Raw genomic sequence first — 27779 nt, 5'->3', positions numbered from 1 at the left:
ACAAAAGGGTCCATTTAGGATGACATCAGCAGAAAGTCGGAGATCAATCAAGGGATAATCAAAAAGCACTGTGATAGGGTCAAGCGCTCATGAAAGAAGAAGCCCTAAGGAATGCTGGATATTAAACTTAAAAGACTGAAGTAATTCATTGAGGTGGTTGGTTGGCTTTTTGGTTGCTACAGCCATCAATTATGTGAGCACACCAACGTGACTCGAGCCCTAGTAATTAGCACTTTCAACTTGGAAGCACCTTTAATCTCTTCCAGGAGATGTTTTGAAACGACCAATTTATCGACTTCACCGTTTGAAGCCATTCCTCGCGACGATATGTGTGGAAATTGTTGTTCGGTTGCTTAAAAAACTCTTCACTCATTCCAGAATAAATCAAAACACATCCCCGTCGTCGTAGTCATCATCATCAACATCATGAGCCGATTCTTTTACGTGGTTGCCATCACAGCCAGTCTGTTGATCTCCAGTTCAGCGGCCTTTCAGTATGACCTTCTAGACTACGACTCTTCTGATCAAGGCGAAGGTCGGATCTTCACATCACTGGGAGGGGGATTGTTCAACAACACAAGTGTCAACATCGGTTCGCTCCTCGCTGCTCTGCTCTTGGGCATCTTCTTCCTGGTCACCTTAGGTCCGGCTTTTGGCCTTGGCGCAGGAGGCGGTACCGGATACGGTCAGCAGTCCCAAGGATACGGTCAGAGCAGTTTTTACGCCCGCTCAGACAAACGAGTCTTTGAACAAGGTGAGTGGTAAAGCATTCACTCGGATCGAAAATAGATGGACTTGGAATGAAGACTACTGATCTTTGGTAATGAGTTGATTGAAAGGGTGAAGCCAGCAGCAGTACTTCTCGCTTTAGGGTCTTTCAGCAGGTATTAGGGGGATGAGAAATCATGACGGTTGGTTATGGTTTTAGCTCGTCCGTTGTGATTACAATTTCATGGGAAAGAAGGTAATTTAGGTATGAAGTAAAGTTTTTTTCACTGACCCTCTTTGAAAAATGTCACAATTGCACTTTGTGGACAGTAGAAGGTATGGTTTTTTTTTTGAATGATACAAATCATACTTTACGTAGACACATTCTGTTCCCCATTGTTTCTCTGCCTTTGAGCACAAGTTAAGACAGCATAAGCCAATGCTGGACAATAGAAGGTTAACGAAAGAACTTTCATAGCTTCGAATTTAGTAAAAAATAAAAAATAAATAACGCATAAAGCAGTCCCTAGATGTAAACTTACAGTCGCATGTCTTCAATTTCCACATCAGTAAAAAGATTGCAACACAAAGCAATATGAAATCAAAGTCTCAATTGGTCACAGTGAGCGACCAGAAAGGTGGAATTGGAAAAATAAACCCCCAATATTCACCATGATCTGTGGCACTTGCTCATTAAAATCTAGCAAATTTGCTATGCCCACGAATATGTATTATCAAAGCACTTCGAATTTTGACCAGAACCTCAAAATAGATAATTGCAAGGATAAGGACAAAATCAATTGAAAAGCCTGTTTGCCCCAAATGCTTGTCTAAATTGCCATAAAATAGGTACTGCAAAATATTCACTTCTGACTGTGGTAATCAACCAAACAAAACGACGGCACCGATAGAAAATCGAAACGAAGGATATCATTTTTGTGAACGAAATTTTCGAGTTGAAAACTCGCAACCTCGATACTTTCTATATTTTTTTTAAAGGCGAGGGGAAGAGCCCAAATACGCTGATTGTTTGGGAACACCACACCCTTAACAACCAATTGGCATTCAGAGCATTTACTGAAGGTTCACATTAAAATTTCACTAGAAACTAGCCAACTGCAATCTCTGATTGATTCATAAGTGGCTGTCTACCTTCATTTACAACCTAAATTGCTCGAACCTAGAAACCTTGGTGCTGACTAATTTTAGAGAGTTTATCAAGAAACTGAGAATCAGTTAGTCTGGAGTATGTGGTCGTTCAATAGAAATTGTTTGACTTTGCAATTGTTCTATGTAGAGCTCTTTCTTCGTTAAACTTGTCGACCTCAATTCTACGAGCAGAAAATGTATTAAGTAACAAAACAACGGGAAAAAATGTGCTACGTATACAATTTCTTATAAAGCCGCACGCAAACTATTCACATATTTCAATGAAAAGAAAATTTACTTCAGTTGTATTCAATCTGATCAGAGACGAGGTACCACAGTACTTTTTTAGCGGTTTGTTACATGTTTTGTAATGTGTGGTATTGCATTCTGATTGATTTAAAGATAGGATTTTCTTTCCAATTTGAATGAAACTTACATCTTTGAGGTCAAGTGAATTTTGTGTTAGGACGCTTTTCACTTACCTGACCATTGAAACTAGGAAGCCACAAAAAGGGTGTCATAAAAACTTAACAATAAGCAATCTTTCAATTATTGATGAAACCATTGGCAACCTTTTCTTTTGTTTTCATAACAGTTATTTGGTCGAGAATAATCACCAACCTTAATTGCCAGATACTTCAATACTTGACATCCGGGACCCGTCCTGCAGCTAAGTTCATTTCTACTTTTCGTCGCCATCGTTCGGCCTTGACTTGGTGGGTCAATTCATTTTAAGATAAGCGTTTTTTTCCTCTCGCAAGGATCATCGGACCATTGCAAAATTAGTATTATTAAAGCTCCACCCTTGGCCAGATTTCCCACGAAACCACTAGGCAAGCATCAATGAGAAGTCCTTCGGTCCTCCGAGCGTTGAAACGCGATAGACAGATAGACTGACACATCGGTAAAACCATTTGCGGCCAATTCCCGGTTACATGCTCCCAGCCATCCAAGTGCTTATCTAGTGTACAATACCTACTCACCACAGTCCAGGGTACAAAGCAAGTATCAATAACCTCATAGCTCCAGTAAATCTTGTACGCAAACCAGGGGAATGCCAATGTGGAATCCTTTGGCGACAAGGGACCCGGTCGAACTTTTGTATTGTGAAGCGATTCGGCTCTTTGTGGTTGGAAGCGTGCACTTGTTGGCACTTTGATCTTCTTCGTTGGCTGATTCGGTCAAATTTCGCACACTTTCCACTATTGTCAGTCAAGATCAGAACTCGAAATCAAGTAGACTCCCCGTCCAATCTCCGTGCCAAGACAATGAATCCAACCTTGTCAACATTGCTGGTAGGCGTCGTCATCTTTTTGGCTATCTGTCAAGCAGTTCCCGCCGAGTTCCAAAAGAGTTACGAGACCTTTGACCCAAACGCCGAGGAGGATGAAGAGGCTGAGGCTAGGACGTTGATCACTTCCAATGGGCAATACTTTCTGGTCTTGAACTCCACCTTCGTCATTTTGTACACGTTGTTGTTCTTGTTGGGCATTCTCGTGTCCTTTTTCGCCACATCAATCTTGGGCGGACTTTTACAAGGTGGAGAAGATAGCAACTCGAGTGGATACAACAACTATAATTCTGGTTATAGCCATTCACACTCGTATCGCAAAAAGCGATCGGGCATGAGGTTTGACATGGGTAAGCAAAGTTCTTATTCGAAATCGACTTGGGACGAAGTTGGACGTCAGTTTAGTATGATAATATTTGACATCATTTGGTGATGATGCCAGATATATGCAAGCGCTTTTCTACAGGAAATAGATTGTGTTCTGATGGATGGGCAAAATCAAAACCTTCGTCAGACTCTGAAATGGGCGCATGAAAAACGGAATGGCAAAAATCGTCGTCAATGTACGATTGAAGAAAACTCATAGTTTACGGACATGATCTTTGAGTTCATTCCAAGCTTGTTTTGTGCTTCAAAACTAGGAGACCGCGTTGCAGAGTACACTTGGACCATGAGTGAATGATGAATCGTTGGGGGAATATTCTGCAGAATATCACATCTACCGTTCTATATTAGATCCGGAACAAACGGCATATCTTGTTTCCAAATAGAAGTCTTATCGTGTCACACAATCCACACATTTATGGGAACTTTGTAATGATTCCATGATGAATATCACGGACTTTTGACCTGGGCAGGTTCAGGTTCTCTAACCGTTAAGTTATAGAATCGACTTTCATCGAGCGGAAAGTCGCCCGACCTTGACATGGACATATCAACATAATCGATGATTTTGATGTATTTGGCAGCGATCCAAAGTTGTGTCGTTGCGTGCAAAATAAAGTCAAGATTTATCTTTTCCCATTATAATCCTGCATTCTAGATCTAGCCAGCCAAATGTTCCAATTGGCTGAAGCCTTCAAGAAATACGAGGTCAAGGATAGGGATTGCCAAACCTATGTTGCTTGTGAGGCGAGTCAAGTTCAACGCCATGAAGAGAACGGCATCCTTGCCAAGGTGGTCTACGATGTCATGAAGTAAGTCATTTCTTTGCTCGTTTTCTCATCGCTCTTCATCCTCGGAGGAGAAACGTGTCTTTGAGTGTTTTCACATTGAACAGTTGTGCGATTTCTCGGAGTGATCAGTAGTTGCAAAATCAGCCAAGAAAAGCTTATGGTCTCTTACTCACTGGCCTGCTGACGGCCAATTGTGAAATCTAATACAACGTCGATTAGACGTGTGAGAAATGGTTGAAAGTTGCTGAGATGGACAAACAGATTGACCATAACCTGGGACACATATTTCTTTTCAGGAAACTGAGCAAGCATGGCGTGAAGCAGATTGAGAAGAAAGACAAATATTTGGCCGATCTGGTTCGATTGTTCCAATACGGAGATGAGGCTCACCGACTGGGAAAGGACGATGCATGTGGCAAGCAGAGAGATAAGTGCTACAACGCCACAAAGAAGCCTGAATACAAGAAATAGAACCCCATTGATATAATTGTTATTGCTATAATCATTGTGTGTAGAATCTAGTAACCCATCCAGTTTGCTCATCAGCCGACTTCGCTCTATTGAAAAAAAATAACAACAGTTGTTATTTCGAAAGAGAGAGAGAGGTGACTTGCACAAGTATCGAGAAAGCACTGCAGGACGGAGTTCTCGTGTGTAAGTTTCATTCATGGTCTTGCAAGCTATAGAGCTGTATCAATCATGTACAATCCATTAACAACAGTGTTTATGTAGACTAATAAACAACAAAAGAAGATGAAGGGTGACTGTTTTCTTTTCTGGCGAGCAATCTAGATAAACATTTTTCCCATGGCAATTAAGAACCGATGATGACCCACCCTATCACTGAGATAAAAGAGCGCTTGAACTTGACCCACGTAGGTGAAAATTGATCTGAGTGCTTTTTTTTTTGTTCATGCCGAAGGACAGACTTGAAACATAAGAGCATTAGAGATTTTTTTCGTCATATCGATAGCGAACGGATTAGACCGCCGTGATCCTCATTTCCTCCATCAAAAGTAGTTCATCTCTCGGAAGGTTCCATCCAAGTCGTCCGAGATGTGCTTGATTTTCAGCTTCTCCGCCAACAGATCATCTTCCACTTGGTCAATGCGAATGTTCAGTCTCTGGATGTTCATCTCTGCATTCTCAGCTCGAGTTTCCGTTGCCTTGAGGCGTTCCATCAAATCATGGATTTGTTTCTGGTAGGTTTCTTCCCGGTGATTGGCCTTCTCCTCACTCACCTCCAATTGCTGGAGATTATTGCCGACCACTTTGAGCTCCTCCTCCAGTCCAATGATCTTGTCCTCTCCAAGCTCGGCACGTTCGTTGGCGCGCTCGAGATCGGATTCCATTCGGCCCAACTTTCTGGCAATGTCGTCGTACTTCCGTTCAGATTCGGCTAACATGAACTTGGCCTCTTTTAATTGGCTCTCAATTGTGTCAATAGACTCCTCGTTTGCCGCTTGGGCTTGCTCAAGCCTCTGTCGACCACGAATGGTGTCATCAGCTCGTTTGGATTCGGCACAGAGGTTCTGGACAGACTTTGCTAGCCTCTCCTCACTTCTTTGGACCTGGAAAGTTCAAATTATGGACATTCAATTGTTCGAGTGGGTGCGCCAGACTAACGAAGGGGCATGAATACCTCATCTTCAACGAGTAAGATTCTGCGAGCCAAATTTCCCACATCCGCCTCAGCATTGGCGAGAATCTTCTCCTTCTCCTCTAGTTTGGCCTCCGCATTGAACAGATTTTCTGTGGTCGAGTCATATTTGCCCTCGAGGGTTTGAAGCTTCTTCTGCAGGTTCCTCACTTGGTCCTCTGTTTTGTCTGCAATGTCGTTGGCCACTTTGGCTTCATCCTCGTACTTCTTGGCCCTAGCCTCGGCATTGGCAGTTTCGGCGGCCAAGGATGTCATCTTCTTCTTGATGGCCTCCATTGTTTCTTGAGAAAGTGGGGGAAATCCTGGAGTAGAATATCAATGAGATTAGAAGTCATGCTGAGAGAAGACCAAACCAGGTGAGTTTGTTAAATATATTATGCCGTAATTAGTTAGTATAAGTAATGAGCTTGCTTAAGTCAGATGCATGTCATCAAAGGTTTGGTTCAAATCGTCCGACACTTTCTTGATCTTCATCTTTTCGGCGAGCAAGCTCTCCTCCACTTGATCAATCTTCACGTTCAAGCGGCCAATATTCATTGTAGCATTCTCGTCCCTGCTCTCGATGATCTTCAACCTCTCACGCATTTCCTTCAGTTGCTTCTGGTAGTTCTCCTCTCTTAACATTGCCTTCTCCTCCGATACTTCCAAGGATTGGAGATTCTGTCCAACGACCTTCAATTCCTCCTCCAAATTCACTATCTTATTCTCCACCATTTCGGCCCTTTCATTGGTGCGCTCTAGTTCCGTGTCCAGCGTGCCCATTTTCCGCGAGATGTCCTCAAATTTCCTCTCCGAATCCTCTAACATGAACCTGGCCTCTTTGAGTTGAGTTTCGAGGATATCACTTTGCTCCTCATTGACCGTGTTAGAATTCTCCAAGTGCTGTCGCTTCCTTACGGCTTGGTCGGCTCGTCTGGACTCTCGGCAAAGTGAGCTGATAGCCTTGGCTAGCCTCTCCTCGGATTTGTCCACTTCATCTTCCAAAAGAAGTAGTTTTCTGCTTAGACCTCCCACATCAGCCTCAGCACTGGCAAAGAGCTTCTCTTTGGTCTCTAGCTTTTGGGCCACATCTAGCATGTTCTCACAACAGACGTCGTATTGGGCTTCCATGGTTTGCATCTTCTTCTGAATGGATCGTATTTGATCCTCGAAGCCATCCGCGATGTCGTTGGTCCGTCGGATCTCCTCTTCGAACTTGTTGGCAGTTTCGACAGCCTTGGCAGTCTCGGTTGCCAAGGACTGCATCTTTTTCTTGATGGAATCCATAATGTGGGCGGTAATTTGATCTTCGTGATGACAAAATACAATCAAGATTGAAGAACCTCTTTCAATGAGCCAAATGTTGAATGAGAAGCGAGACTCACGAAGAGTGCGTCCTCACTGGAGGTCAAGCTTGAAAATGGTGCAGCAAATATCATCTTCGTACGTAAACTCAGCAGAGCTCGAGAAGGGAGCCAACTTATGGATCGATGAAGTAAGATAGGCACAGGCTTGTAAGACAACAAAAATAGCTTTTGCTGAGGTCAGCACTTATTTTCAACCTAAAAGGCAGATATGATATTCCTTATCCCTTGGGATTGCGCTTCTTCCTTTCCTACGGCCTCGTAGATCAATGCTCCAATGCAAGTGAGACACAAAAACACATGTATTCGAATCTCTTCGAAATCGAAAGATTAACTTAATAGCCGCTGTAACTAATACTGCTATTGGAAGGATTGTAACATCCAAGAACAAATCTACGATTCAAGCTAAGGTACCAAACAACAGGATCTATAATGTTCAATGAACAGAACAATCACAAACAAATGTTGTGCAAGATATGTTGTCTTCTAGAATGTATTTGTAAGCAATAGTGTACATATTGTGGTTGACAATTCTCAATATGCGTATCAAGTATGCCATAAGCTACAATTTGATCGATTTCATATGAAGAGTTTTTTAGGGTCAGCTGTCGCACTTAATAACATTGAGTAATTTATGGAAAGCCAAAGACAATAAAAAGTCATTTTGAGCTCAAATGCACATCCTGGTCATGGTCGAGTTTGACTTTTTGAAAGGCCAAGTTGATCGTTAAAAGTCAAATTCGACCCAAAAAGCGGGACTCTTTTTCCTTAAAATGACTAATGGGCTAAAATTGTCATCGAGGGCGACATCTAAAATGTGATCAAAAAGCCCATCGCTCCAAGGAAGAAGTACATCAATTTGTTTTGTAGTTAATCCTACTTACTTTCAAATATAAGTATGGTCAAAATTGGCAACTCCTAAGAAGTGTTTAGGTCTGGGTGGCAGCAACCAAACGTTGACTTCACCCATTGATGAATCATATTGGGGTAAATCTGCTCATTTCTAGAAGACATGGGCTTGCAGGCCCACTACATCTTTTCAGGAAAATGTTCACTTAACAAACATCAACGATATCTGGAAATAAAGACTTACGCAGTAATCTGTATTCTTTAACTTCAATGAGACTTTTTAGGTTGTTTGGAGAACTAGAGCCAGTGCAATCGATTAGGTCACCTCCGTCAAACACCTCAACAAAATCACTACGAATATCATTGTCCGCTGTTAAGCTCCACATTTTCTAGCTCCAAAACCTTTGATTTTTGACTTAATTCAGAAAATTTCTTAGACAAAAAGGACGATTTCATTTCTTAGCTAATAAATTATATCATTTTAAGAATCTATAGATTAACAAAGGGTCGCAGGAATTTTAGGAAAAGCTAAACATCCAGTGCAAACACACGCCTTGTTAGGTGATTTTATTATGCCTTTGTTGTATGGCGACTCAGCGTCATATTGACAGGATGAAATATGACTGAAATCCTTCTTTAAACATCTACAAGATGGATTTAAAAAGAGTGGTAAATACAATAAAGCAATGCAATATATGATCAAAGTTGTGATAACACAAAGACGAGGCTTTTACTTAGACGACTTGCGTACCCTTAAGTTCAGTGAAAATGCAAGAAATAAGAGGGGATGAACGAGCATAATAAACGGAATAAGGGAGGGGCATGTGATAAAATTAATGGTTATTGCGGAAGAGAGTTTGGGCCCGATTGAAGACTGCCTTAACCAGCTGACCTCGTTGCTGGTATTTGGCAAGTAGCCGAGCAAAGATGTGTGACCGTATCTTCTTTTTGCTCAGAAGGGACATTGAGCCAATGGCAAATATGGTGTTATCAAGTCCTTGAAAAGGATGAGCAGCTCCAGAGATCACCTCTAGACAGGTCAGGTTCCCAACATTGTTGGACACTATCCTTGTCAACCCCATGGTAAGGCTCTTAGTTTCTAAGTAGTAAGGTTATTGTAACAAATATTTGCGTTGCAGTTTAGCCATCATCGGTGTCGCAGGCCTGAGTATAGCTGTTGCACATGACATTGGTACTGTTTGAAATCAGTATATCAAGGGGATCAAGTGCGTATTTGAAAGGTATTGTTTCACAGGAGAGACTTCAGGAAGAAGAAAACGTGCTGTTAAGGAGTGAAACGAAGCCAAAACGGAACCGAAGAAGATGACACGTCTAAGTTCTCAAAGAATTTCCTACGCTAATGCACTTTATGGATCGAAGTTAGATTTGAGTTAGTTCTTGACAAAAATTCCTGATCAACTTTATATTCAAGGGCTAGTCAGATTCCCCTCTTTTTGTTCATTGTTGGCAACCAATGCTTGTCCCGGACAAGTGATTGGTTGGAAATAGTCCTCTGATAGAATTCCGTAATGGTTGATATGAGGCATGTAGGAACTGGAACTGAAATGCTATATCTCAAATCTCCAATTTGCCGCCCCTGTGGCCTCCAAACTTCCAAAACAATCACCAGACAAACAAAAAAGGAGATCATTGAAAATGCAGCAAAACATGATTTTATTACTTAACAACCAAGAACAAGGAACAGAAATCCCAAGCAAAGAATGGTTAGGGAAATTTCATGCCCGGATGCAGCATTCTCATCATCACCTCCGCCATCATCTCCACTTTCGTAGAATCCACCCTCTTCTAACCAGGTTTGAACGTCAATTTGGCTCTCTTGAACCCATTTCAAATTGGTTTCGGCCTTGTCAATCCCTTGATTCAGGTCAGATATTCCGGAGCCAATGTCTTCGTAGTGTTTTCTGATGAATTCTTTGAGCTCTTCGATTTCTGGCTCTGTGTTTGCAGCCGCCATAAATCCACCCAACAAATTGACTATCCTCTTACCAAAACTACTACCAAACTTGGCCTTCACTTCAGGAAAGTTCTGTTCTAGCCATTGAAACTGGAATGGTCCTCCAACCGCCGATTTTGAGATCTGAGCATACAGATAAAAAATATCTTGAGCACGAATGATGGAGTCTGTTGCGATAGAGATATCCAGTATCTTCTTTAGATTGGCCTCGTCTTCAGAGGCACCCAATCCACGTAAGATTTTGACAGTGTCTTGGTCCAGTTGAACATTTTCTAGCTGATTCAATAAGAATTCGAACTCTTCATTTCCACCGTTCTGAATAGCCACTTGGAAAACGAGCTGCTTGAAGTTTGGATCAATAGTGGCGCTGTTGTTCCCATGCTCTTGCATGTAATGCTGGAACTGACTTTTAGCGGCATTGATGCAATTTTGATGGCCATAACTGCACAACCATTTATTCACAGTCTCTTTGAAGAGGATCTGGGGTAGGGTGTCGGACGGGGCGGTGGCAAAATTTTCGTACTTGGAGTCCAATATGCCTCGAACAAAGTTTTGAAATGCTTTGTAATCTTCATTAGATTTTCTTAGCATCAGATCGAGGTAATTGAGATTGTTCAAGGCAGCTTGCAATGGAACGTATTCCTTCTCTTTCGTCAAGTATTCGGTCATATCCAAAGGAGTTGAATATTCCAATTGCTTGGCTCGAGCCAGATTGAAACTGTCATCCATAATTTGAGCCCGATTGAGTAAGTGAATGTTGTTAGGGTCATTCTTGAGCTCATCGGTCAGTGCTAACCAATTTTCGGCATCGTAATTGACGCGGAAGTAACCTGTTTGCTGAGCATTCAGGACGTATGGTACCTTATTCACATTAAGTTCAATGGTGGGATCGTCTTCCATAAACCACTCTTTAGGAAAAGTCTCCTAGAATGAGTTAGCATCACCAGGGTATGCCACACTGATCGGGACAAACCATATAAAGGTTGACTCTTCTGCTGTCGAATTGATGTAGAACCGTTTTTGGGACAACGTCAATGTCTTTTCGTTTACCTCATCAACAGTAATGACGGGATAGCCCTCTTTCTTGGTGAACCCCTCCATAACGGTACTGATATCAATACTCTCCAGCTCAGCTACATTATTCAAAGACTGCCACAAGTCCTCTCTGACAGTGTTTCCGTGGTTATTTCCCTTCAAGTATTGGTTCACACCCTCTTTGAACGTGTCAAGAGTCATGAAGGCTTCCACCATCCGCAAAAGACATCCACCTTTGCCATAAGCGAGTCGAGTGTAAGTAAAATCATAATAGGGATTGCCCACCTCAACGCTAATTGGAACTGCAGATTTGAGGGAATCAATACCGAGGACGTCATGAAGATCATTCAATACAGCACGTTCTTGCTTTTGATTGTCGGGAAGATAGCTGTTGGCTCCAATATATTCCATGTACGTTGCAAAGCCTGCGTGAAATGAAGAAAACATTTGTCTTTCAAATAGTCATGTTTGTTTTTGGCTTTGGTATCTGAAGGCAAGGGATTAAGTTAGTAACGAGTTAATCCCTTGATAAACTGGCGCAAGTCTCGAGGAAAAATCTGAGCTCAATTGTGCAGGCGACAAAAACAAGTGGATTAGCAAAGTGCATTCCATTACTATACAATCAAAGTAGGTGCCTACTTTGCCCCCAAAATGAACTTTTTATCCTAGCCCATTTTGACATGACCTTCTGGACCCATTGTCCATGATCAAGTCAAGCTCAAATTGAACGACCCACCTTCATTAAGCCAAAGGTCTGTCCACCAATCCATGGTAACCAAATTTCCAAACCATTGATGTGACAACTCATGCGCAATCACTTCCACGATGGCATCCTGATCTTCTTTGGCAGACAGGCCCTCTTGGTAAAGCAATCTACTTTCACGATACGTGATGAGGCCCCAGTTTTCCATGGCTCCAGCATCAAAGTCGGGAATGGCGGCCATGTCCATTTTGGGAATTTCATAATCGATGGCAAAGTATTGCTCGTAGAACCTTAAAATGTCGGTTCCGGCCTTGGCAGCCAGGTCAGCTTGTCCTTTTTTGCTTTTCATATGATATACTTGAAGAAAATCTTCTTCCGAGGGGGATTTTGTGCTTTCGAAATCAGACACTAGGATTGCTAAGAGATAGGTTGACATTATGGGTGTGGGAACGCCCTTAGATTGACTGAAGTCTTGAATGGTACTTTCACCAACTGTTAGCGGCATATTAGAAACGGCGGTGAGATTTTTGTGATGGTCGATTGTGACGTTGAAGGTTGCCTTCATATTGGGTTCATCCAAACAAGGGAATGCCTTTCTGGCATCAGTTTTCTCGAACTGGGTGGCAGCCAAATACTTGGTTTGTCCATTTTCCTTGTATGAACTGCGATAAAGACCTCGCATGTCGTCTTGAAGCGCTACATCAAACTCCATTTCAACTCTGTAGTCCCCTTGGGTCAAAATATCTTTGAGATGCATGGTCAAGAACTCGCGCTCCAGATCATACTCCAAGCTCAGAATGTCGAGAATATCTGGTTGTTCTGCCATTCGCTTTACAACAATGGTGTCCTCCTTGATTAGAAGCTGTTTCGAATGAAGAGTCACTTGCTTCTGATCTTGGGCATTTACGTCGAACTTGAGATCGATACCCACATGTCCATTGGCAACTGGATTGGTTTCGTTCTCCAGGTGAATTGCCCAGGACACATCATAGTGACTTGGAATGAGATGACGAGGTAGTCTGACTTTATTGACGTGATCCTCTTCAGCGGTCAGAATGTTGAATTTTCCCTTGTGATCGAAAACTTGTGGCTCGACCTTTGGTAGATGGCAAGCCCATTGGCCAATATCCTTTTGTTGAATCGACGTGATGTTTAGACCACACCTGTTTTCGTCGCCAAAAGCTTTGTAACCCGTGACATCGCCCCTGTTTTCATGGGTAACTTCACCCGTTTCCACATTCAAAGTCAATACTTCGGAATCAGGATTCGTGAAAGTGCAAATGCTCGTGTCATACTTGAGCTGGGACCCTACATTGCAGCTGACTTCAACCTGTTCCCCGAGGGTAACCAATTTTGGGCGGTTGATAGCAAAAGGATAATCAAAGTCCGGTGCAGCCAAAAGGCCGGGGATTAGCACTAAGACGATGACCAGAGACCTCATCGTACGTGTTGGATAGGATCTATCTTCTCCCCCCGATGAGTCGCAATTGGAGTGTGCATTTCAAGTTGGGTTTTTTTATATGAGAACAATGTAAATACAATCTTAATCCTTTGTTTTAGATCGGGATTAACCAATGCTACATTGTTATCATTGATAAAAGATAAATCGATGAAGCCAAGAAAAAACTCACTATCCTTAAGTTGAAATCATGTTTTATCAATCCATCAAGTTGCCAAAAAGTGACTAAAACCTGAGTCAAGAGGCTCTTCACAGTACTTGTTTCAGATTAGGGGCATTTTAATTAACCCTCCTTAGTAAACTAGGCCGAAACAACGTTTTTGGGGGGAATATCCCATCAGGTAATGACGGATGTGTTGCCTTTTGCACTAAGAGCATGCAGTCAAATGGTTTTGTAAAAAAAAGAAATATATGCCCCAATCGAATTGAAGTTTATGCATCCAAACGTCATTTATTCAACTTCACAACTTGACAAGACAATACGAATACGATGGCCTCCTTCTTTCTTGTTCCATTTATTTATTGCTTAGTGTTGCTTTCGTCGGCACGTTTCTTTTACTTAATCTGAATCCTTTCATACAAAAAGTAATTGGGTTCTGTACTTCCAATATTTTTGATTCTGGATGAAATCCAAAACTGTATCAATTTATCGCTCTAACCCAGTATAGTTGAACAAAATCTTTCTTTGACTTGAGCATGTTGCATCAAATTTCTCAGTTATCCACATATCTATCCAAGACTTTAGGCACTGGGTTGTAAAACGGAAGTTTTAGTAGTTTTTTGTTTTTAGGATTTCTAATACTGTTTTTCCATGAAGTTTTTGGTGTCACGGTCGTAAATGTTCAATAATCGTTAGTTGAGTCCAAGGAAAGTTCTCAGTTTTAGATAGGAAATAATTAAGTAATATGTACTCCAGAAGAAGGTAATATATAATACTAAGACTGATCTTCGGGAGGTGTTTTCAAAATCACTATATATTTAGAAAATAGTTAAAGTATTTAATGAAATACGGTCAAAGATTATCATTTTTGAAGCGTTTTCCAAAATAGTTTCAAATAACGGCCAAAAAAATAAACATCTCATTTTTCTTACGTTTGATTTTTGAAAATAGCAAAGTAATCCAATGTATGATACCTTAACTTTGTCCGGATTCAAAATCCTCACCCTGAATTTTATTTGTTTTTTGAATGTTATTTTGTTATTTTAAATATGCATTTCGCCTACCAAAATTCAAATAGGCATGATGAGGCTTGTTTTCCCCATAATATTGATCCTTTTGAAGAAGTTCAAATTTGGAAAAGAAAATATTTTCATATAATTTATTTACTTTGGCTTATCCATACGAGCATGGCCAAGAATGAGAGTAATGCAGTGCTAAGCAAATAAAATATCAGCTCACTAAAGTAACATGCTGGCGGGAAACTTTAAATTTTAGGACAGTTGGAAACAAAAATATGATCATTGACTTTGGAAAGTATGATCTTGTTACGGCAAAAAAACCTGAAGCATTGATCATCTAAAATTTTAGTAAAAGTAATTTAAACGACTAACGCCATTACATTTGTTCGAGAGCAATGGTTGTGTAAAGAATTACTCTTATTGGCCAAAGCAATTGTAACTGTAATCCGTTCGTTTTGTTAAGGTACGACTAATGACCTGGCTGTCACTCGAAATTAGAATTGCCATCCACGTGAAGTTGCTATTAATGCATTTGGTCCAAAATGAAACTATCCAAAAGAGAAAAAAGATCAGTATCCGTGTGAAAGCTAATCCACAACTTTCTTTAGGCCACACCTCTAATAGCATGAAATTTGTTGGTGAATATGAATAAATCATGCATTTGTTATGAAAACAATAAACACATAGCATACTTGTCAAGCAATAAATCCTCTTTCCGTTCACCATCAATTTCAGAAAACTCGTCGGTCAAGAGCGCCTTCAAGGACCTTAGGTTGTGGCTAAACGTTATTCGCCACCGATTAGTTGGCGGTGCTCATTTTTAAATTTGTGACAAACTGTTAGAAAAGTTTGGAGAGAGACCTCAAAGGCTATTAATATCGTGTTAGGTTAGGTTGGGTTAGGTTTGAGAAGGTTAGATTAAGTTTAAAAAAGTAGCACCGCCAACTAATCGGTGGAGAATAACGTTTACCTAGGTTGTGTGATTTTGTCTAACTTAGACATCAACTCGAGGGCTGGTCCCGCTGGTCCTCCAACATCAACCAAACAACTCCAGTACATTCAACACCTGACCTTGCTTCTCGTTGGAAGCACCGGAATCATCCAGCCTTGTCCAATCGTGATTCGCCTAACATGCGAACTCAATCATCGGCTCTTTCCTTCCTCTACTTGTGAATATCACCCTTAAAAAAACGGCCATGGCTCAAGGGTCCCCTCAATTGATCCTGTTGTGTTGCGGCAAACGCAAATCGGGCAAAGATTATTTGACCGATTACCTCGAATCCACTCTGCCCAAGGACCACACGGTTATCTTGCGCCTTTCAGGTCCACTCAAAGAGTGTTATGCCCGTGATCACGGTCTGGATTTTGATCAATTGCTCAGCGCTACCGATTACAAGGAAAAGTACCGTTTGGACATGATTCAATGGTCGGAGCGGATCAGGCGTCAAGATCATGGATACTTTTGTCGTGCGGCCATTGACAAGTATCAGGCGACAGGATTCCCCTTGTGGATTGTATCAGATTGTCGCCGAGCTACGGATTTTCAGTTCTTCCAAGACAAATACCCGGGCAAATGTCGCACAATCCGGATACAGGCCTCAGATACCATTCGAGAAAGCCGGGGGTTTGTCTTTAAGGCCGGAGTAGATGATAAGGAGAGTGAATGTGGCTTGGACGACCAGCCCAGTTTTGATCATGTCATCCAAAATGACGGGCTTGGGTCGGCCCAGGAGATTTTGGCACCGGTGGTGGCGGATATCAAGAGTGCTTTGGGATTTTGAGTTTGAATTGAAATAAACGACCGGATAGGTATTGAAGTTATTTACTCCATGGTGATTGTTGGATATTTATATATTTATAGATCTATCATGACGGTTGTGTCGATGGATCACCATATGTACAAGGTGCACATGGCGTCATCCCATCCACCCGTGGATCACGATTACAGTGTACGTCAATTGGATGCGACAGTGGTGGAGTCCCTACAAAAGTCCGGAGCGGCAATCTGTTCTAGTGAGTCTCCAATGTCGAAGATGTTTGCCAAATGTGACAAATGTCGTCGGAGTCGGATCAAGGTGTTAGTGCCAAATTCATTATTGTCCGTGGCCAAAGGTAAAAACGACGGCCAGACTTGTGATTTTTGCGGCACTATCATGCCGCCAGACTCGCCGCAGTTTTTGCCCAATGTGTTCGAAGGCAGACGCGGGTGCAAAATCGGTGACAAGCGAAGCGACAGTAATCCGCTCGGGCGCAAACGTAACAGACTGTACGTACATTGTGGTGAATGTGGTAAAGTTATACTCAAAGAATCTCTCTCCAAGCATTTTAAAGATGTTCATGATAAAAGCAATCAAAAGAAGTGTCCTCATTGCAGCAAAGTCCTATCCGGAGCGTTTTCCTTACGGGAGCACGTCAACGCGGTTCATTTGAGGAATTTTGAACATATTTGTTCCCATTGTGAGAAGTCATTTGCCCATTTTTCCAATTTGAATCGACATATCCGCCTAGTGCATAAACAATTGCTTGTCACCCATAAGTACGTGAACTGTTCCGAATGCAAGAAAGTGGTTCAATCATCGTCACTAAAAAAGCACATCAGATCGATTCACGATAAGCAGAGAGATTTTCAGTGCCAGTATTGTGACAAGAATTTTGCTCAAAGTTATTCTTTGAAGGAGCATGTGGGTGCCAAGCATACTCACGATTGGTCTCATATCTGTCTGTTATGTCAGAAGACATTTGCTCACCGCAATAATTGTGGGCGACACATCAGGTCAGTCCATAAACAAGAGATCAAGAGCAAGAACTTTCACGATTATATGATGAGTAGTCAAATCTCAAATCTCTAATCTCGTTCCGGCACCTGGTGGATGCTATGAAAATGCTCAAAAAAACACGATTAATAAATAGGTATATTTATAAATACGTTTGGATATAATTTTTGGCATTTTAAAGGGCACGACGGTCACCACGACCGAGAGTGTGCTCGAGATCTTGAACTTGTTCCACAGGATCCAGACTTCTTCTCCGATCGTCCCGAGGACAGGTGTGAGAATCGGAGATTGACGTGTGGATCCAATCCAGTACATATCGAACCTCTGCGTACACTCCTGGATAACGTTGATCTGCGCAACTCTTGCCCCAACTAATGACCCCTTCCAATACATATTTTCCGCTCAAATCAGGGATGGTGAATGGTCCACCACTATCGCCAAAGCAAGCATCCCCGCCGGGAGTCTCGGCGCACATCATGTTGTCTGTGACAGGATTGAATTTGTACTTCAGGCGGCAGTCGTTCATGGTGATCACGGAGACTGCCACTTTCTGTAGGACCTTGGCTTGCTGATGTAAGTTTTTAGGATCCACGAGACCCCACCCACTGGCATAGCCAACCCTGCCCACAAGATCTTTTTTGGAGGAGCTCGGATCTGGCAGACAGGCGGGACGAACTCGATGAAATCGGCTGAAATCCACCGGAGTGGCGAGTTTCACTAAGGCGAAATCATAATCAAATTGGGCTGTTTGTCCGGCTTTTGGGTGTCTTATGACCTCTTCCACATTGAACCGACCCTCCACCACTTCGGTCTTGGAAGTCCAATCATGATCCCCGAGTATCACTTGAACGCGCTCTGATTTGCGCGTTGCCAAACAGTGAGCTGCCGTCAACACATACCGATCACTGATCAAAGTACCCCCACACCAAGGGGCCTTTTGACCTTTGTGAACAAAGGCCGCTTGCCAGGGAATGCTACCGATGTTTGAAGTACAATTGTGTCCCAAAGGGCAAACAATGCGGGCTTCACGCGTCTCACCACAATGACAATTGGGAGGTATCGAGGTATCACTCTTGTCATTGGTGGTATTTCCGGATGAGGCATGAATGACTACTGAATCATCAAAAAACACTGCTGGTTTACTGGTGGTGGATGTTATCGGATCCGGATTTCCACTACAAACTATTTTACATTGAAACCCTTCTAAACCAAATCCTAGCCGTTTCAGGTTTTCCTCCGTATCTTCTCGTTCTTGAGAATGGAACATCAAGGCCATTGTGCTGCCCTTGTCCAGCTTCATTTCTGGACCATTGTCTCCGCAAAAGAATTGATCAAAGTATCCTCGGTTGCCGAGAACGCGAAGATAATCTGCACCTCTACATTGCTCAAATCGGCTTCGGCTCCTTCTCAGATTCCGAAAAGTGCCCAAATCGCATTTTAGAGCGAGGTTGCAATCATCCGGGATGAATAGCCATCGACACAGATAGTTCTCAGGGTAGGGCTCCATACCGTAACTGTGATGACTTTTGAGCACCATGGCTTCGTCTTTTCTGAGTGTGGTGACGGTACTCTTGCACTGACGAGATTTCCCCTCTTCGTTTCCCAGAAACGTGGAGATTTTCCGACCTTGACGATGCTCCTCGTCTTGCGTTTCCGCGCTCTCGTTGTCGGGAAAGAAATCCCGGAAGAACTCTGCGAACTGTTGTTGCGTTGTGTTGCTGTTGTTGCTGTTGTTGCTGTCGGTGTCCTCGTGTTCGCATTGCTTCAATCCGAGGTTGTCCAGAGGCGAGGCCATCCCAAGGACGACGATAGTCAGGGTCAAGGCAAGGCCGTGAACAAGGACACGAAGGAACATCTTTCCTGGCTTGGATGTCGGATAGGAATAACGGAGTTGACATTTGCGCCATGATCCTTTATATCTTCTCGGGTGCTCTTCATTCCCTCCCCCCCCCTCTGTCTCTCTCTGTCTCTCTCTCTCTCTCATCTTTCGTTCCCTCTCCTACCCCTTATTCTCAACATTGAAGATCAAGCTCCGGGTTCTGTCCTGGTACCATTGCCATGATTTGGTCCAATCAACGACCAACCTATGTGGGGAATTACAAACAGGAAGATGGTGTTACCGGGTTGCTTTAGTAGAGTGCGCTAATATTTCTTCGAATCGTGAAACTGACGCAACGCTAGATGCTTCACACTCATTGTTTTTGCTCGTGTTGTTATACTAAGCACTGCCCTCTCCAGTGAGATATTGAGTCATCCATGGATGGTGCCAGCCTCAGAGTGTTGCACTCGTCGAAGGCAGTAGCAACACATACAGTAAATCTTGATATTTTTTTTCCTTCTTTCGCTTAGTGTTGCCCTTCATGCAGCGTCCTCCTTAGGATGATCATCACGGTCACGTCCTTGGGCAGTGTTGTGAATCCGTTGTCTTTTGCCTTGAGGATTGAAGTCCCTGAGTTCATGCCCTCGCTCGCTTCACTCACTCCCTTCGCACAAGGATCTTTCCACAGAGAGTCAAGCCAGACGATGATGATCCGGTTGTCGAATCTCGGCATGTTTTATGTAACTATGATATTGCAATAGGAAAAAGTACAATGTTGCGTTCTCATGCTGCAAGAAGCTTAATGCAAGGGGTCTGAATGCATATGCCTGAGAGGAACTTTTCAGGATGGAGACAATTGCAACACCTCGGAATTGCAAGACAGCTGCCAGTCGTCAATCGGTCAGTCGATCATGGAGTCTGGAACACGATCGTTTTTGTGCTTTGTTTTGGCGATTGTTTTAGTTCTTTGCGTGGTCTCCGTGTCCTCTTCAAATTGGATCATTCATGAAAGTAAAAACACAGGCAAGTCAAAGACCCCTAGACATTTGTGATGACTTATGAGACGGTCCTCTTGAATCCTTTGTCTTCTTTCTTGGTAGTGTCAAAGTTTGGGATTCTCCAAGAATGCTCGAAGATTGTGGGAGAGCCCGAGAAGTGCTGGACTCCCGACTTCAGTAACACTCAGTGGCTTTTGTCCCTCGTGGGGATTTTGGTTGGTTGTTTGTGTGTGACGGTTGTAATCATTCTGCTAATTTATTCCAAATGGGATGACTACCTTTTGCCTCTGGTGGGTTCCATCATTTCTGTTGGAGGTAATAAACTCTGAGACTTCAAATAAGCAGGTTTGACACTTCGATCAGATGTGAAAGAGGTTGAGTGTCCGACACTTTTCTCTTTGTGATGGCCTAAAAGGGAGCACGCTTTCGCTTGTTACTTTCAGCCGTTTTTGTTTGCTCTGCGGCTTTAACATTTCCACTTGGGTTTTCCCATTTATCCATGGAATCTCAGATGTTCCATTTGCCCCAAGATTTCTCCGTGGGCAGTTCGTACGTTACTTTCTCCTTGGCTCTTGTGGTCCTTTCATTGTGTCAATTGGCTTTGGTCGAAACAGCTCGGAATGGTTATAGGAATTTTAGTTAATCTAAACATATTTGTATGTCATCATTACTGAATATATGGTACATCTTGGCGAGACACTTAGTGCTCACAGACCACCAAATTTTGTTCAAAACTAACTACTCTCTTCCGTCGACCTCAACCAAAACACCCTAACTAACGTGTTGCTGAAAGGCTGTAATGCACTTTCAAAGTTCAGGATATGGGAGTGCTTAACTCCTGGTACATGAGAGCATTCCTTGCAAGGTAAAGTTTGCTCTAATAAAGCTAGTTACTTTTTGATTTTTGAATAAGCATGAATAAAGATCATGATTCCGCTGTGGCAAAATAATCTCACAACCCTAAATCTGGAACTTGGCAACTTTCACGGCAACCATAAATATCAACGAAGAACTAATTTGATACGGTCAACAACGGCCTATTTCCATTTTAGTGGAGAAGCAATTGTCTCTCTATCAAAGGAATTGCAACTTGTGAGCTATTGACTTTCGAAATGCATACGAGGTTGCCATCTCGCAGGAAATATGTTCAAAAGAGCAGATGATGCTCTGAAGCAAGAGGCCAAACATAGCACTGTATTCGAATGGCTTTCATACTTTACTAGATATAGAACTTCGAAATGGTTTGGAAATAATTAGAAGGTACAGATGTTTATCCCTGCATAAAATCTTAACACAATCTTGTGACAATATCACAAAGAGCTGTCGTAACAAAGTTTGGGCGAAATCAAAATGCAGACTTTATGATTTAGAAACGGACACCCTGTGAATGACCAGAGCTAGAGAGAAAAAGAAAGGAGAAAGAGAGGAAGAAGGCAAGTGTCCATGTATTCTCGGGTCACTATGCCCTGGATGACCATAATCAGATAAGTACAAAATGGCAGGGATGAAAACTCTAGTACAACGGACTTTTGGGGCTATTGTGGCTTGCTTAGGCAACACTCACGAACCAAACGAACAAGAGACTTGAAGAATGGATTAGTGGACACCCAATGCTCTACCAAAAATGCGCCAACCAATAGCCCCATCATGTTGCACGAAAAATGATTTACATTCTGCATATCAGAGGGCGCTTTGTGAGTCAGCCTGTACTGAATTAAGGGCCGATTTGGCAGATTTCTCTTTATTGAATTATAATGCGTTTGTGTTGTTTTTGGCAAATTCTTTCAAAATCTTATGTATAATTAGTGACCTGGGTCACATAACGTTTGGAAAAGAAATTGCTTTCATGGCACGTCACGAGTAGTTTATTTAGCAATCTACCGCGCGTCTTCCCGTTTTCTTTGGCTGGCTGACGTTGCAAATAAGGGCCCTTATGAGGGGTGGCTAAAAAGAGGAAAAGTTCAACAAGAATCTTACAAAAGTACTGAGCTTGTGTACCGAGCATCATCTTCTGTCTTGTTGTCTTGCCGGTAGAGAACGATTTCAAAAGTCAATTGGCAAGTAATTGCACTGCGTTTTGGTTGTTTTTTCGGACTTATTTACCACTGCTGAGAATGGAGTCCCCAAAAGTTTAAAATTTAGATAAATACGGTACGTACAATATCATATCCTGCTCAGAATTGAAATTGTCGGATTTTCCTAACCTTTGAATATAGAGTTGATCAGGAATTTTGATCAGAAATTTGCCCAAGTCTGACTTAAATCCTGCTACAAGATCAACGCCTACTACTGGTTATACCTTATAGAAATTGCCAAGAAATATAATATGCTTTTTCAATGTCTCAAAAATAGATAACTTGTTCCATTTTCAAAAGTATGCAGAAAAAGCAAAAAAATACTTTATAATATCACTTAAAAATTAGTTGAAATAAACAATTCGTAACTATAACATCATAATCGTTAACCATGAGTTCATTTGTTTGTGATCTTGAAGTTTAAGGTATTTTTATTACGATTTGATGAATAAGTTTTCGGTACGTAGAAAATAATCTGAGCAAAAAGTGACAGATTTGAAAATTCAACTGGCAAATGTATCCCTGTAAAATTTCAACCACATGATTGGCTAGTCTAGCTTTCCAAGTTTAAGAAAAGGAATTGGAAATTTCAAATCCTGAGTAGATTTTAGGTGCCAATATTAACTAAATTTAGGTTTTAGGGAAATATTTAAGAAAATGAAAGAATACCATTTATTTTCATGCTATCGTAAAAGCACATCATTTGTTTTTTTTGCAATTAACTAAAGTAGGTTTATGTCATTTTTCGATCTATTTTACAGCAAAATACTACTTTCAAAGTGTAATAACTAAGCATCTGCAAAATAGATATTGATGAAATTTTATTTCAGTGCATAAATAAGAGTTCTAATAACATTGTTTGATTAGTCTTTGCACAACGATACTTGAAAATGCAGTTTAAGTGCATTAATATATTGTTAGTCATTGCAGTTATTGCCTATTTTTGTGCATTTTCGTGCGCCTCTTTTGGCTCTATTGGCCATTTACTTACAGCTCTACTCATGAGTCATGACTCTCTAGCCCATCAATGACTCAATGAAATGCTCCTTTATCAGTCGGGTAACCGTGCCAAAATTGCGCTCGAAATCCGTGCTGACTGGAGGAAGGACTTCATGGACTTCAAGAAACTCCACAACTTTGAACTTCATGACATTGCCGAAGACCTTGTTGGCATCATTGGAGAAGAGAAAAATCGGTCTATGATTCTTGCGGAGCGACTTATCTCTCCCTTTAAATATTGGAACAACATGACCTTATTTCAAGCAGGATGGGAACTTCATTTTGCTTTAGGATCAATTACGGCAATGTCTCTCACGTCAAATATTGCGAAGGTGATTCAGAAAATCATGAAGTTTAAACTTGTAGAATTTCTTGATCTCCATGAAGTCCTTCCTCTTAGAAACAGGGGTTCCCAGGATATTTGAGAACGTTTATTCAACTGATTGAGCATATAGAGCAGGTCATTGAGGTACTAGAGAGTCATGAATCAGTTGATGTAGTTTATCTCGACTTTGCCAAGGCCTTTGACAAGGTAGATCATAGTCTTTTAGTTAACAGGCTCCATGAGATTGGGGGTCCAAGGCAAAGTTCTCAATTGATTAAGAAGTTTTATTTGTAATAGGAAGCAATTAGTTAAGATCGAGGGATCCCTTGGTGACATTTTTTTCAATCTGTAAATTTTGCAATTTTAAGAGCAATATTTGACATTTTTCTGCAATTCGTTCTGCAATTTCAGCCATTTCAGCAAAAAATGCCAACATTCGAAAAACATCATCTTAATTTTACGATTCATGGTCAACTTTAGGGAAAAGTGTGAAATCTTATTAACTGGTTTTTTTTCAAATACTTTTGAAAATAAGTTCACGTTGGTATGAAATAGATTTCAGACATATTACCAACCACCTGTATATGTATTCCATAAATTTTAAATAGCTCTTTTATCATTGCAATTTTTCAAGATACTCTATTTCAAATCTTGGAACTCAGTTCTCTTTGAGTAATGAACTCGTTTAAAAATCAGGCACATCTTGACGTGTTTTCATTAATATTTTCATTTCATATTTTCTTAACAAAATTGCTCTGTAATGCACTTGCTACGCTCGGACACTATTGTTTTTCTGTTAATGAATGGAGCTTTATCTTTTTCACGTGATATTAACGATGTGCAAAATGTTGATCAGTGTAGGAGGCAGAATGAACAAGGCAAGATCTGCTCCCTAAAATAGCATTGTAGCGTCATCACCGTTGGGCTGTTTTCTGCCTTAAAGGTGGTTTGAATTTCCCGCCTTTCCTTTCCCCTTTTGTTTAGATCGGTCAGTCTGGTTATGGATGAAATATACGAAACACGTAACCGTTTTTGATTTTACTTAAAGTTCTAAAGCATGTTCAAATCCTAATGCTGGAAGATATCATGATATGATTTTCCCTTTCATCTACGTGTTGCTTGATAAGGAAGACAAAAGCAGCCTTTACACCCCCCAGAACGTGTTAGCACCTTTGCTTTGGAAAGTTCATTTGCAATTTTATATTCAAATTCGGTTGTTTTTGTTTGCAAATTTGTTGTTATTAGAGACCATGTTTATCTGCAAATTTTGGCCGGGCTTATTCATGATGTCAAGTCGGGTGTTCTTCAAGTTCTCTCCTTTACATTATCTTCATAATTCCACTTCAGAAACTTAGTAGTGGCAGCAATGTCAGTATCTCTTCCTATGGTGACGTTTAGGCAAGCCCTGGCAGGTTCGTTTTTTGGCTGATACCAGAGTCAGTGATGCAAGTTTGGGGCTTCAAACACGTGTTTGACGTCCGGAGATAGTATAACAATGCTAACTCTAAGTTCAGCCACATATTGAATATGCCTCACCCATTTGGGCTCCAATGTGTTCAGCAGGTTTGCAAAAGCCTGACCAAGTCCAAAAATGTTTTACTAAGGACCATCAAATATGTGAGAGATCTCTCGTATCAGTCTCGAGACTGCACAATATTCAGAGAAGGTACGAAATGTATCTAATATTGTACGTTTTCAAAAGCATTCATGAGCTTTGTCCCAACCCAGGATTTAGGATTAATAGTAGTGACTCACGGATTCATCCTTGAGTGACCGTAGAAGCTTAACGTGCGCTTTTGAGAGCACCTTCAAGCCTTCGTGAATTTGAGCTGGAATTATGAAAGTTTCTAATGAATAGTTGGAATATTGAATAGCAGGATAATGGAGATTACAATTTGTGAACAACCCAAAAAAAACTAACTATTTTTTAGATTTTCATTTGGCTTGGCAAATATCTGGCCAAATAGTCATAACCAAAGAAAAATAAGTAAAGCTGGTGTGCTTTAAAGTTATACTAGGGGATAAAGATCGGGAAAAATAGATAGTATGAACGACAGAGCAAATTTCCTTCTCCAAAAGATACAAATCAATCTTGCTTTCTCAAAGTATTGCCAGGCAATAAACTTTGACCGCTTATGTCAAGCTTGATTGCCAATGTCAATTTGTATGATTTGGTGACGGGAAGCTTTAAACTTTAGGACTAATTGAAACAAAAACCATACAATGTTGGCCATATAAAGTTAGGGAAAGGATTTGTAACGAGGAATTTTGGGTTACTTTTGACTAATTACTTTTTGGCCAAACTAATTGTTACTGTAATCCGCGACTTTTATTAAGGCACGACTACTGCCCGGGTTATAACATAATGTGCTGTAGAATTGTAATTTCAGCATACACTTTAATGGTTAGCTACCGACCTTCGCCACATCTGGCTGGCCTAATCTTCTAGCAAAGACTCGTGAAACGAAATAATGAGCGTAGGCTAGTCTAAATCTATCGAGGCTGAGATTCATATATAACATAATTGATTTAGAACCCAGGCTCGGTACCTCCGACCGGTCTCAGCCTTCCTCAAATTTTCCCGGTAAACGTTATTCTCCACCGATTAGTTGGCGGTGCTACTTTTTTAAATCTTAACCTGACCTAATCAAACCTAATCTAACCTTACCCAACCTAACCTAACACGATATTAATAACCCCTAAAGTCTCTATCTAAACCTTTTAACATTTTGCCACAAATTTAAAAATGAGTACCGCCAACTAATCGGTGGAGAATAACGTTTATCAATTATCCCCCATTTCCGCCAAAGCCAGCCCAGCCCACCCACTATATTCCAGCTCTGCCAGCCTGATACGCTCACCTGGCGCTCAGGCAGGCTCAATCGGTGGCTTCCACCGAACGTGGACGTCGCTAGAGAAGCTGGATGCGAACTGAGTCACCCTTGGCCGATCGAGCGATTGAGCCGTTATCATGGCGGCTGTGGCTGGAAAGCTGAGCTTCGTGCCCCCTGGACGGGCGAAAGCCCAGGCTGAATTGACTTGGGCTGCCTGGCCGGCCGTCTGTGTGAGCCCAGTCGGCCGAGCGGGGCAGCTGGTGCGAGCATGGAGTCGGGTTGTTGTGAAAGGAGAGAGAGAGGCGGAGAAATGGGAATGATCGAGCGAATGACGAGAAGAAGAAGTACGAGAAGGAAGCCACCAATCGCCCCACCACCAACAGGACAAGCACTCGAAAGAGGAAGAAGAACAAGAAGACGAGGCCAGCATAAGCATAAGAAAAAAGGAACCACCACCCGCAACCAACCACCCGAGTCGGAGTCAGACACCCATTGCTGCCATTGCTCACACTTCCATCCGCCCTCTCCACCCACCGCCCCTCCCCCGTCCCCGTCCATCACCCTTACGCCCGCCCTGTCCGCTGGCCAGGCTTTGATTGTCCGGCCACGGCTCGGCGGACGGCTAGGCTGGGGTTATCGCCGCGTCATGGCCCGCCACGCCCATGGCTGACCCGCCCACCTCCCTGTTGAGCGAATGGCTGGCGCCGCTCACCCCGGTGGCCCGGCCTCATCCGTCATCCCTGCTCCATCGGAATGTGGGCGGGCCTCCAGCGCCGCCAAGGTTGAGCGCCAGCCCGCCGAAAGTGGCGGCCGCGTCGGGCTTGAGCCGGACAGCGCGGGTGGCGCGGGGTCGCAAGCCACGCAATGGTGATCGATCGAGTGCGGGCCCAGGCCGGGCGGGCGCGGTGGCGGCTTCGCCCGAGGCCCTCCGCTTAGAGCAGGCGCTCAATGTGGACCCATTTGTGCGCTATGTGGCCTCGCTCAACGCCCGAACCGCCTCGTAAGTAGTAGGGACACAGCCCATCCGATCTGGGTCAGGATCAAGGCGGACCGGAATGAAAAGGCTGGCGTGCTTTGGACGAAGGGACAGTTTGGGCGGGAAAATACAGAGACCAACGGACTTGGGTTGTGTAACCCCCCCAATTCGTGCGGGTGCTCTACCAGGGTTAAAAACCGAGTTAAAACCGAGATGTCTCGGTTCTAGGGTTTTCGTCCCAGCTTAACCGGTGGGTTGATTTGGGATCGTGTGGAACATTGATTGAGTCCTCTTCCGTGCCAGTCTCGTCATTCCGGGTCGAAATCAGTCTCTGAAATGCGCTAGGGACAGTAATGACAGTGCACACCCCAGCCCCATTTTGGTGACTTGGCCGCGGTCACTGCGCTACTCAGTTTCAACCTAGTCATGAACTCACGGCCTCCCTGAATTTGT

General features: G+C 42.4%; 8 protein-coding genes and 1 pseudogene across 9 annotated transcripts in view; 5 read left to right on the top strand and 4 right to left on the bottom strand.

Annotated features, from left to right (window-relative positions):
* Window positions 1–382: 382 nt before the first annotated feature.
* On the top strand, window positions 383–5077 carry LOC131890427 (uncharacterized). 2 transcript variants are annotated; one of them, XM_059239767.1, is made up of 3 exons: window positions 383–754; window positions 4191–4344; window positions 4620–5077. In XM_059239767.1, the coding sequence occupies exons 1-3, from the start codon at window positions 427–429 to the stop codon at window positions 4792–4794; spliced, it is 657 nt and encodes a 218-aa protein (XP_059095750.1). In that variant the 5' UTR covers window positions 383–426; the 3' UTR covers window positions 4795–5077. The 2 variants fall into 2 exon arrangements, with proteins under 2 accessions (XP_059095750.1, XP_059095749.1); XM_059239766.1 differs by lacking the exon at window positions 383–754 and adding an exon at window positions 3062–3498.
* Window positions 5078–5209: 132 nt separating this feature from the next.
* LOC131890423 (tropomyosin-2-like) lies at window positions 5210–6308 on the bottom strand. The gene is made up of 2 exons (XM_059239762.1): window positions 5966–6308; window positions 5210–5894 (listed from the first exon to the last, which is right to left on the bottom strand). The coding sequence occupies exons 1-2, from the start codon at window positions 6257–6259 to the stop codon at window positions 5334–5336; spliced, it is 855 nt and encodes a 284-aa protein (XP_059095745.1). The 5' UTR covers window positions 6260–6308; the 3' UTR covers window positions 5210–5333.
* Window positions 6286–7394, bottom strand: LOC131890424 (tropomyosin-2-like). The gene has a single exon (XM_059239763.1). The coding sequence runs from the start codon at window positions 7247–7249 to the stop codon at window positions 6395–6397; it is 855 nt and encodes a 284-aa protein (XP_059095746.1). The 5' UTR covers window positions 7250–7394; the 3' UTR covers window positions 6286–6394.
* A 2438-nt stretch (window positions 7395–9832) lies between these two features.
* Window positions 9833–13396, bottom strand: LOC131890431 (aminopeptidase N-like; annotated as a pseudogene).
* A 2142-nt stretch (window positions 13397–15538) lies between these two features.
* LOC131890429 (phosphomevalonate kinase-like) lies at window positions 15539–16388 on the top strand. Its single transcript, XM_059239768.1, has one exon. It carries the CDS (start codon window positions 15723–15725, stop codon window positions 16305–16307), a length of 585 nt encoding a protein of 194 aa, XP_059095751.1. The 5' UTR covers window positions 15539–15722; the 3' UTR covers window positions 16308–16388.
* On the top strand, window positions 16356–17459 carry LOC131890422 (zinc finger protein 888-like). The gene is made up of 2 exons (XM_059239761.1): window positions 16356–16792; window positions 16901–17459. The coding sequence occupies exons 1-2, from the start codon at window positions 16356–16358 to the stop codon at window positions 17373–17375; spliced, it is 912 nt and encodes a 303-aa protein (XP_059095744.1). The 3' UTR covers window positions 17376–17459.
* On the bottom strand, window positions 17407–19252 carry LOC131890419 (proclotting enzyme-like). Its single transcript, XM_059239757.1, has one exon. It carries the CDS (start codon window positions 19153–19155, stop codon window positions 17476–17478), a length of 1680 nt encoding a protein of 559 aa, XP_059095740.1. The 5' UTR covers window positions 19156–19252; the 3' UTR covers window positions 17407–17475.
* A 412-nt stretch (window positions 19253–19664) lies between these two features.
* LOC131890425 (modulator of smoothened protein-like) lies at window positions 19665–20820 on the top strand. The gene is made up of 4 exons (XM_059239764.1): window positions 19665–19859; window positions 19965–20142; window positions 20220–20432; window positions 20561–20820. The coding sequence occupies exons 1-4, from the start codon at window positions 19680–19682 to the stop codon at window positions 20758–20760; spliced, it is 771 nt and encodes a 256-aa protein (XP_059095747.1). The 5' UTR covers window positions 19665–19679; the 3' UTR covers window positions 20761–20820.
* Window positions 20821–26495: 5675 nt separating this feature from the next.
* Window positions 26496–27779, top strand: part of LOC131890418 (chromatin-remodeling ATPase INO80-like) — a 7660-nt gene continuing 6376 nt past the window's right edge. Inside the window, exon 1 of the mRNA XM_059239756.1 lies at window positions 26496–27350. Within this exon, the coding sequence (XP_059095739.1) occupies window positions 27013–27350 (338 nt within the window). The 5' untranslated portion in view covers window positions 26496–27012. The remainder of the gene's footprint in view (window positions 27351–27779) is intronic.

Source organism: Tigriopus californicus, chromosome 11 (genome assembly GCF_007210705.1).
Source record: "Tigriopus californicus strain San Diego chromosome 11, Tcal_SD_v2.1, whole genome shotgun sequence".
Classification (NCBI taxonomy): domain Eukaryota; kingdom Metazoa; phylum Arthropoda; class Copepoda; order Harpacticoida; family Harpacticidae; genus Tigriopus; species Tigriopus californicus.
Note: the sequence above shows the minus strand (reverse complement) of the source record. Positions and strands in the feature narration are given on the sequence as shown.

Excerpts from the sequence above, each read along its gene's own strand:
- LOC131890427 (XM_059239766.1), top strand. The coding sequence starts at position 3,126 with ATGAATCCAACCTTGTCAACATTGCTGGTAGGCGTCGTCATCTTTTTG. Across the intron at positions 3,499-4,190 it reads GGGCATGAGGTTTGACATGG|ATCTAGCCAGCCAAATGTTC; the intron begins GTAAGCAAAGTT and ends CCTGCATTCTAG. Across the intron at positions 4,345-4,619 it reads GTGGTCTACGATGTCATGAA|GAAACTGAGCAAGCATGGCG; the intron begins GTAAGTCATTTC and ends ATTTCTTTTCAG.
- LOC131890423 (XM_059239762.1), bottom strand. The coding sequence starts at position 6,259 with ATGGAGGCCATCAAGAAGAAGATGACATCCTTGGCCGCCGAAACTGCC. Across the intron at positions 5,895-5,965 it reads TCTTACTCGTTGAAGATGAG|GTCCAAAGAAGTGAGGAGAG; the intron begins GTATTCATGCCC and ends TGAACTTTCCAG.
- LOC131890424 (XM_059239763.1), bottom strand. The coding sequence starts at position 7,249 with ATGGATTCCATCAAGAAAAAGATGCAGTCCTTGGCAACCGAGACTGCC.
- LOC131890429 (XM_059239768.1), top strand. The coding sequence starts at position 15,723 with ATGGCTCAAGGGTCCCCTCAATTGATCCTGTTGTGTTGCGGCAAACGC.
- LOC131890422 (XM_059239761.1), top strand. The coding sequence starts at position 16,356 with ATGGTGATTGTTGGATATTTATATATTTATAGATCTATCATGACGGTT. Across the intron at positions 16,793-16,900 it reads GGGCGCAAACGTAACAGACT|CAAAGTCCTATCCGGAGCGT; the intron begins GTACGTACATTG and ends TCCTCATTGCAG.
- LOC131890419 (XM_059239757.1), bottom strand. The coding sequence starts at position 19,155 with ATGTTCCTTCGTGTCCTTGTTCACGGCCTTGCCTTGACCCTGACTATC.
- LOC131890425 (XM_059239764.1), top strand. The coding sequence starts at position 19,680 with ATGATCATCACGGTCACGTCCTTGGGCAGTGTTGTGAATCCGTTGTCT. Across the intron at positions 19,860-19,964 it reads CGAATCTCGGCATGTTTTAT|GATGGAGACAATTGCAACAC; the intron begins GTAACTATGATA and ends GGAACTTTTCAG. Across the intron at positions 20,143-20,219 it reads TCATGAAAGTAAAAACACAG|TGTCAAAGTTTGGGATTCTC; the intron begins GCAAGTCAAAGA and ends CTTTCTTGGTAG.